Source organism: Festucalex cinctus, chromosome 1 (assembly GCF_051991245.1).
Source record: "Festucalex cinctus isolate MCC-2025b chromosome 1, RoL_Fcin_1.0, whole genome shotgun sequence".
Taxonomy (NCBI): domain Eukaryota; kingdom Metazoa; phylum Chordata; class Actinopteri; order Syngnathiformes; family Syngnathidae; genus Festucalex; species Festucalex cinctus.
The window spans coordinates 59,348,010-59,357,988 of record NC_135411.1 but is presented as its reverse complement, the minus strand read 5'-3'; the positions used below and the strand labels follow the sequence as shown (position 1 = coordinate 59,357,988).

The following is a 9,979-nucleotide window of genomic DNA, read 5'->3' as shown; positions in this document are numbered from 1 at the left end:
AGAACCAACCTCATTCCTTTGGAGCCGCGCGGTTTAATTAACCTGCTCCGATGCATCACTTTGGCTCCCTCTGCCGGTGCAACTGCAGAGAGAGAGAGAGAGAGAGAGAGAGAGAGAGAGAGAGAGAGAGAGAGAGAGAGAGATGGGTGGAGGGAGGGAGGGAAACGGAGACAGGTAGAGTATTAGCAGAGGTGGGGAGGGACGCGTGGTCGCTGTTGCTCGTCGGGTCAACTAGAAGATGTGATGGATTGCTGATGGCTTTCTCTCCCCTCCATCATCCTATTCCACAAGGAGGTGCAGGTGGCGTCTTGTCGATCCTCCAGCCTACTCCAGCCTTTCCTATTTACGTCTCCGCGCGCCGCGCCTTTCCTTCCGCCACCGGATTTTACGCGCCGTAGTAGGAAGAAAGACACATGATGATCAATGAAACGTGGAGCGCCTTTTTATTGCCCCGCGCGCTGACGCCGATGTGATTGTGATACCGGGACTGCATGTAAGCACAGATGACTTGAACACGCGAGGTTGCAACTAGAGCACTTGTTCCCTCCAAAGATCATTCTTGCAAACCATGGCTGACCAGGTAAGGCGACACCTATTGTATTCGTTAGTTAATGTGTGTATTTTAAGATTCATTCATTTAAGGTGTGCATAAAGTATGCTACTTCATGTTTCCACTCATTACATCAACTGTTTACCTGTGATACTAAACCGCCAATAATAATAGATAAGAATAATAAATGTTGTTTTATTCAGCATTTCATCTCTATTTTTGGAGAAACTGCACACACAGCTGCCTTTTATAGAGATGCAGCTGGCGGTGTAACAGCAGAAGCTGGAAAACATTGGCAGGAGAATTAAATTTGCATCGTGCACTGTTGTTTGCCCTAGTTTCGCTCCAGCCTGCAGAGAGAAGCAGATTAACCCCTGACAACTGGCTCAGCCTGCGGTCAGGGTTACCTCAGCCTACACGTATGGCTCCCCTTCTGAGCCTGCTGACAATGGAGGCCATGCTTAATTGATTAGCCCTTTCAATTAACCTAATTGAGATAGCTGAGTAAGCCTCCGCATGTGTAAAGAAATACTACTGTGTGTACATACATAATACATAGTACCGTACAACACAATACTACAATTTACTATGCGGTATTGCACAGGTGTCAAATTCAAGGCTCGGGGACCAGAACCAAAATCACCTTATGTGGCCTACAAAACAAATTATGTTCATGTTTCAGGCCAAAATATCAAAACCGCAAACTGTCTTCTCTTTCAAAAACGTTGAGATCACATGCATTTTGTTTGTTACCAATACCCCTTTAAAAAAATACAAAATAAAAAAACTAAATAAATAAATAAATAAATACAGGTAATATTTGAACAAAGCTTTGTATTGGTCTTTGATTTCAAAATGAGTAATTTGTCAATTTGTTGTGTACAGTAATGGTAATGTAATATGGTGCAATCATACATTTAGCCATAACTATGATGTGGCCCGCCCGTCGCAACAAATATGAAATAAATCTGCTTTACTGATTTGCACTAACTCACATTACACTACCGTGCAATTATTTCATGCTAATTACTTTATATTGCCATTAGAGCTGTCAAAATGAATTGATTAATCGACAAGTAATCGATTAGCAAATCAATCGACAACTATTTTAATAATCGAGTAATCATTTGGAGCCATTTTTAAATTTAAAATTGTTCAAATCCTATGATTTCAGCATATCTGCAGTAATTGTTCATTGATTTCTGTAGTCCTTCATGAAAGAAAACTATCTTCTGTGTTTAATTAAAATAAGACATTTGCAAACATCTGTTTTTACTTTGGAAAATAATGACAGAACCAATAACATAGTACGACATCAATCAACCCCCTTTCCCCCACCCCCCCCCTTTTTTTTTTTTATTACTACACGAAATAAACACCGATCACTGGTTAATTAACAGTAATCAGGGGAAAAAATGCTTTTGCAATACACTTTAATTCAAATTAAAATGAATTAGATTATTCGATTAAGCGATAGAATAACCGATTCTAAAAATTAGGGCTGTTCAATACCACTTTTTTCAGACCGATACCAATACTCAGACCCTCAGTACTCACCGATACTGATACCAAGTGCCGATACCAGCAGTACATTTGATAAATTTAAAAAAAAATCACTAAAAGATATTTTTAAACAAAAATATTTCCTTTCATTTTGACAAAAAACAGCACAGTCACTCTTCAATAGTGTTAACACTCAAAATAAAACACAAAAATGCTCTTTTAGTTTAATATTCACAATTTTGAAGTATTTCCAAACCAGTGAAGTTTTGGTGAAAAACGCAGACATGCTTGTGGATTCATTGTTGTCAAAACAGGAAGTGATCCTCATGATTTGCCACGGTGTTAAACTGCTGCAGGGTAGCGCCAGCTACACCCAGGGAGGATTCACTCAACCACCCACCACCCCCACCACCCACCACCCCCACCGCTCACACCCCCCCAACCGGCATCGGTCGCTTATACTCGTCGGCGTCACGAGTACTCGAGTACTTGAAAAAAGGCTGGTATTGGCCCGATACCGATACCCGGTATCAGTACTCACCCATCCCTAATAAAAATATTTGATCGTGACAGCACTAATTGCTATGCTGTATTGCATTAGTGTCTCCTGATAGAGATGGATGGATGGATGGATGGATGGATAGATAGATAGATAGATAGATAGATAGATATATAGATAGATAGATAGATAGATAGATAGATAGATAGATTAAGATGGACAGATAAAGATGGAAGCCAGGGGCAGCAGATACAATGAAAACAACAGAGGCCCTAGAATTGAACCCTGTGGAACACCATACGTTCCGTTACGCATGTGAACATATTCGTCTAACCACTTTTTTTTTTTTTTTTGCTCAACATAGATAGATCACAACAGCCACAAGTCGACCACTGAGTGCACCAAATTCCCTGCATGCAACACAGATAGTCGTATCATCATGAATCATTTGAGTCGGGTGTGTGTCTTGACCTCCGCCGAACCGCTGAGACTGACTCGGCGAAACCCTCGGGTTCGATGAACCCAGGTTAAGAAACACTCTTATAAAGCAATACACAATAATTGACACAATGTTTTAAGATTCATTAGCAATTTAGTACACAAAGTCGATGTTGTCAAGTTCATAAAAACAATTAACACTTGATACTTCAGTTGTTGATTCAGTATTCATCAGTATAAGTGAAGGGAATTACATTATGTTCCATTCCCTCTAATTAAGTGTCACTACAGCACTTAGCTTTGCCCTATTGGCAAATGCAGTTTCACACACACACACTGTACATGTGGGGTTCTGCAAGACACAGATTGATTTTTGTGTGGGGGGGTGTGCGTGTGTGTGTGTTAATATTGAGCGTCTCCTTTGCCTGATGTCACATGCTTGTATATTGGCATGTTCTCAGTCAAGGTATAATTTTAGAGTAGCTTACAGGAGTTTTTTTTTTTGTTTTGTTTTGTTTTTTTGACAACCCAGCATTACATTTTTGTTAATTCATTCTGTACAATAGAGTTGAGCATAACACATATTCAGCACACTTATTTTTCCTGTACGCCTTTGTATATTTTTTTATTTTGTGCATCCACCAGCAATTGTTTCTTGGCTTGATCTCTCCTCGCCTTATCAACCTGCTGTTGTTTACATCCTTATATCTTCAGAAGTTCTTTCAGCAGGTGGTAATGATGTGTGGTGTGAAACACGCTATCCAGTCACTCTTTCCCCCTCCATTAACATTCTGAACACACAAATACATATTATAGAATGTGCTTCCTTCCCCCCCATTCAAGAGATAGCACTTCAGTGTCTCATGTAGCTTCGTAATTTAAAGTGAGTAATGCATCTTACATGCTTCTGTCTTCTGTCTAGTACAGTATGTTTCTCACCACGGCGCCCCCCCTCCGACGAGGAAGCACGCCCCTTCCTATCAAGCACCAGCTGCGGAGAGAAGAGGCCGTGTCCGAGGACTGCGATTGGATCCCGGGATTGGAGGAACCTGCCACATTGCCTATCAGTGACAAATTGCCTCGTGATGAATCCTTCAGTCAAACGTCAGCCGCCCAGTCCACCTACCACACTCACGGAGGGGCGCTGAAGATCGTGCTGCTGGGACAGAACGGCGTGGGCAAGTCGTCACTGGCCTTGTCACTGGCTGGCCAGTCAGACAGATCCCTCTCGATTGACTCGGAGACCCAAGCATGCGGTAATGGCTCATACATGTTTTGCTGACTTTTTAGACATGACAGGATTAGCTCAGAATGCACTTTTCTGAGTACTCCAGTCTCCAAGGATAGTCAATAATTCATCTGTTTTGTGCTGAGAAACTGACAATGAATCTGAGAAACGCATTTTGTTCAAGTATTCTATACATATGTAGGTCGAGACATCACTACCTAAATTATTTAGTGTTCAATTTCCTTCTGGTGCACATGCTGAAACTCCCCTCCTCTTTGTCATGTGAACTCATTCAGTCAATAGAACTGTTTGAAAATGTACTGGGTGTCAAAATTAGTGTGTTAATTTTAAGATTAACGCCACAAATTTTTTTAACGCACGATTAACGACTGGGCGTGGCACAGTGGGTGACTGTTTAGCATGTCCATCTCCCAGTACTGAGGACGCAAGATCGAGTCCAGGCTCCGACCTTCCTGGGTGGAATTTGCATGCTCTCCCCGTGCCTGTGTGGGTCTTCTCCGGGTACTCCGGTCTCCTCCCACATTCCAAAGACATGCATGGCAGGTTAATTGGGCCCTCCGAATTGTCCCTAGGTGTGCTTGTGCGTATGTATGGTTGGTTGTTCGTCTCTGTGTGCCCTGCGATTGGCTGGCAACCAGTCCAGGGTGTCCCCCGCCTACTGCCCGGAGCCAGCTGAGATAGGCTCCAGCACCCCCCGCGACCCTTGTGAGGAATAAGCGGTCAAGAAAATGGATGGATGGATGACTGCCCCTTAATTGGAAAGCCTGCGCTGGGGGAATTTCAGTCACAATGCAGCAAATATTATATATATATATATATATATTAGGGGTGTGAATTGCCTAGTACCTGACGATTCGATTCGTATCACGATTCACAGGTCACGATTCGATTCGATACCGATTTTATAAGTTGATTGTTGCGATTTTTTTTCATTCAAATTTAGAAAATACTAATCAGTAAGCTTGTAGAGTGTAAGATTTATATGAAAATGTATTATTTATTTATCTGAAATTTCAGTCTTATAGAGGTTGTAATCTGTTTCATGTTTGAACAGCATTAAAATAAAATATTAAGGCTTAATGTTCCGTTCATATAACATTCTTCCTTGCTCAAGGTGTGAATCCTAACCCGAAGTCAGACGTTTTGTTGAATATTTTTCCATTAAAAGTGGAAGTTTAAAAATCGATTCACACACACACAAAAAAAAAAAAAAAAAAAAAAGGTAATGATGATAAGACGTTGAATCGGTAAGACTACCGAATGAACAATTCTGAGCTCTTAAAAAAAAAAAAAAAAAACGATTTTTTTTTAATTGAATCGATTCGAGAATCGATATATCGCCGAATCGATTTTTTTTAACACCCCTAATATATATATATAAAAAACTCGGTTCACAAGCAAATTATGTTCCCCTTCATCTGACCATTAGTGTAGATTTTAAACAGAGAAGGGCCAAAACATGCCTTGTGAAATTAAACTGAACTAAAAAACTAACCACCAGAGGGTGCTAGAACTGCACAAATGGAACTCAACACGACTTTTTTTTTTTAACATATGTACTGCTTTTAATATCATAACGACGACGATATATTATGGCAGTTTTAATATCGCAATATCACGATATTGCTGTTATCGTTACATCCCTAGTGGAGACGGGGGTCAAGTTGTATTTTACAATTTTAAAAATGTGCAGAATTTTACAAGTTACTTCATGTTAAAGATTAGATAGCTCTTAATATGGAAAAAATGCAGTGAGCTGTCACCAACGTCTTACAAATGCAATTTAATTTGTTCTATTAAGGTCTTCAACTTGACCTAAAATGATGACATTTATGGACAAATAATCTAGTCTCTGACAATCCCATTCAGTCCCAAATTCATGAAAATTCATTTGACAATTTGACATGGCTATGGATATAACTTTAGTCTCAACTGTACATGAATAAATGCTGCCTGGTGGTGGCGACCTCGACTATTGGCACATTGGCTAGAAGCAACAGCTGTTTCGCACTAAATGCAAAGTCAATAACAATTCACACAGACCATGTTTCAGAATATTACTCAACACTAAGCAATATCACACTTGTTTGTTTGTTTGTTTTTACAGTACAGTACAACTTTTACATTTTAATTCAATGTTATGAATTATTACTGTATCAATGACTAAAAGATGCAACCATATTTCTATTAATTTAAGATTTTTTTCCACTTTTATGTTAACAAGAGTATGAAAATAATATTTTTATTGTACATTTATATTGTACAACAGATGTAAAAGTTACTATTAATTCTTAACTATTGAAGTCCATCCATCCATTGTCTTGACCGCTTATTCCTCACAAGTGTTGTGGGGGGTGCTGGAGCCAATCCCAGCCAGCTTTGGGCAGTAGGCGGGGTACACCCTGGACTGGTTGCCAGCCAATCGCAGGGCACACAGAGACAAACAACCATCCACACTCACAAGCACACCTAGGGACAATTCGGAGCGCCCAATTAACCTGCCATGCATGTCTTTGGAATGTGGGAGGAGACCGGAGTACCCGGAGAAGACCCACGTGGACACGGGGAGAATATGCAAACTCCACCCAGGAAGGCCGGAGCCTGGACTCGAACCCGAGTTCTCAGAGCTGGGAGGCGGATGTGCTAACCAGTCACCACTGTGCCGCCCACTATTGAAGTCATACGATTAATTATAATTAGACAATTGAATAGCCTGAAACCTAGTAATCAGTCCTGGTTGTATCCCTCCGTCACTGTCATTTAGGGGCATCTACACTTTTGCACAGTGCTCAAAATCATAACATAAAGTGTTTCTTTCTGTTAATTTAATTTAAGCTTGATAAATGGACAGATGTCAGATTCATCTATGTGTACTGTTTATTGATTTGGCTTCCCTTCTGCAAATGTGTGTTGGAGTGCTTAACTTGTACTTAATTAGCACTTTGTAATGACTGGTGCACCGCCACATCAGTTCATGAGTGGATTAACACTTATGGCAATTAAAACATGGCCCGACTAAGTAATTGCAGTACAAGACAGCTCAGGTTAACAGCAGCCGTTTGAATCAAAAATAGATGTGTCATTAAGCTGAGTGTTTTCCAGTGGCTTGTATGTATTTTTAAACTTATACGATAGTGGAAGCTCTTAGTTGACTCCATTATAGACTTTAAAACTCTTTGTTACAATAGCTTTAACATTAGAATTATAACAAAGTTCACAAGGAACAAAGTTGGTCCTAAAATCGGGGGGAAAATTTTTGATTTTATTTATTTATTTATTTGCACTCTGAGCTACACAGTCAAGGGTATTTCCGACAACTTCGATTGACATTTTCTGAAATGTTAATGCAGCCTGAGAAATAATTTTCAGATAGCAGAAGAGACAGATGACATTTCAATGCCTTTATCCTGCTCTTTTGCTGCATGTGAATTTCCATACTGACATATCATACAGTGAATACTGACTGTGCTTGTTTGAATGCAGGTGAGGGCTACGAGTCCACAGTCACAGTTGACGACGAGGACAGCAAAATCATCATTTTTGACAATTGGAAACAGGTGAGTCATGTGTTTTTCACCCACACACACACAAACAAAAGTGGTCTCTAGGCAGGAAGCGAACCCACGCTGCTTGCACCATGGGTAAGCGACGGCATCACCTCGCCACCCAGAGCCGCGACCTCAGAAAATGTATGCTAGCATTATGCTAGGTCTGAACCTAACCTTAGCACTAGCATAAGTCCTTCCCTTTTGGCTGGCTCGAACAGAAACAAGGGCTTTATTGTATGTTCTTTATTTACAGTAATTAATTATTTGTTTAATTATTGTTTAATATATTTACAATTATTATTATTTTTATTGTTTTATTTAATTGATTGATTTATTAATTTAATTTGTTCAATTAAGGTCTTCAACTTAACCTCAAATGATGAATATTTCTGGACAAATAATCTAGTCTCTGACAAAACCCATTCAGCCCCAAATTCATGAAAATTCAAAAGTGACAATTTGACATGGCTATGGATAACTTTAGTCTCAACTGTACATGAAGAAATGCTGCCAGGTGGTGGTGAGCTCGACATTCTAACACTGGCTAGAAGCAACAGCTGTTTCATGCGAAGTCAATAACAATTTACACAGACCATGTTTTGGTACCCAGTGCGAGTCTAGCACAAAGTGCAATCTATTTAGAGCAACTCTGAGCTGATCTAAAGTGTTTTCTACTTTTTATCACCAAATTGGCAGTTGCACTAGGGGCGTTTAATAGAAAACACCCTCGGTCTGCTGGAACACCCAGCAAGGTGCACCGCTGGCTGCCAAATTCCCAAACGCAATAATGTTGACTTGTCCCAGTACGAGGCAGTAGAGTTGGGTGGTGGTTTGCACGTGTTCCACACGGTCAAAAGATCACGGGTTTGAGTCTTTACGCAGGGCTTTCTGTGTGTGCACTGCACATTTCCACAAACATCTACGTTGTTAGGTTACTTGAAGACTTGAAATTGCCAATAGATGTGAGTGTGAATGTTTGTACTATTATGTCCAATCCAGCGGCTATCCTGCCTCTTGGCCCAAGTCAGCTGGGATAGGCTCCAACTCACCTGCAGCCATAATGATAACAAACTGAACAGAAATTGGATGGAGTGACAGATGCAGTTTAATGATGAATTCGAAAGATGGCCTTGTTTGAGCAGTACTTTATTAGTATGTGGATGGTATGCTTGAATTAAGAGAACCACATAACTTTGGTGTAAAGTTAGAGCAATAAAAATGCAAAAGATGGTGAACAATTTGTTGAAATGATGTTTTTGAATACTATGAAAAAAATGCCTCTTAATAATCTAGTTAGCAAGTGGTGTGGAAAAATCGGAATGTATCCTAGTCCAGATGTCCACTTTGCCCTTGAGGGGCTTCCCCCCTTTGAGTTGAAAATTATTCACGCTCATCTTTGATAACTCCACTAAAAGCACGCTTGCTTCGCCTTGGAGCGTTGCCTCCTTCTCTCTTCCCTCTAATTATTTTTGACTTTCCTTCTCATTGTTGCTATCCTGTCTAAACCAACTGATCCACTCCGGTGGCTTTGCTGCTCCACCCCGCTGGCCTTTTTCTGCTAACTCTCACTGAGTGTTGGTTATATGGGTTATACTGCGTGTGCAAATACAAGGCAAGGGTATTAAGGCTGAAGCAACAGACGCGGGCCAGCAGGACCCATGGACAAACTCCAGAGTTGTCATGAGTTGGGGAGGGCGGTGAAGGACCACATGGTGTCCTAAATAATCCGCCAATGCATGCTCATATTCCGTCCTTTTTTAATACCACGTCAAAAACCGAGGCAGATGTTGCACAAATGACGTGACCTCGACCTCGTGGCAGGGTTTGCGGCCTTGTAGCGAGCCATGTGTGCTGTGTGGGACACCCTAACTAAAGATAGACTGATATGTTTTTTTTCAGGGCCGATACCGATGCTGATTATTAGTAGTCAAGGAGGCCGATAACTGATATTTAAAGCCAATATCTATTTTCAGTAAGAAAGGGGGGAAAATATTGGGGTCAAATTTTTTAAAATACAAATGCCAATCTTGAGTTTGTTGTAATGACTTAAAGCATTAATGCTTACTGAACAAATTGAGTTTTCAAAATGTACACTTTTAAAAAAAACTTCAGACAATATTATGACGGCGTAGTAGTGCCACGTATAAATATTTATTTTTTTTAGAGGGCGGGGGCAATATTTCAAGAAAAAA

The 9,979-nt window shown here is 40.4% G+C and overlaps 1 protein-coding gene across 2 annotated transcripts in view; it reads left to right on the top strand.

The window, feature by feature from the left end:
• The first annotated feature begins 97 nt into the window (after positions 1–97).
• rem2 (RAS (RAD and GEM)-like GTP binding 2) overlaps positions 98–9,979 on the top strand; it is a 49,275-nt gene continuing 39,393 nt past the window's right edge. The window contains exons 1-3 of one of the 2 annotated variants that reach the window (XM_077497897.1): positions 98–580; positions 3,918–4,246; positions 7,723–7,796. In XM_077497897.1, the coding sequence (XP_077354023.1) occupies positions 3,919–4,246; positions 7,723–7,796 (402 nt within the window). In that variant the 5' untranslated portion in view covers positions 98–580; position 3,918. Of the gene's footprint in view, positions 581–3,912; positions 4,247–7,722; positions 7,797–9,979 lie in introns of both variants that reach the window. The other variant, XM_077497887.1, reaches the window with a different exon arrangement.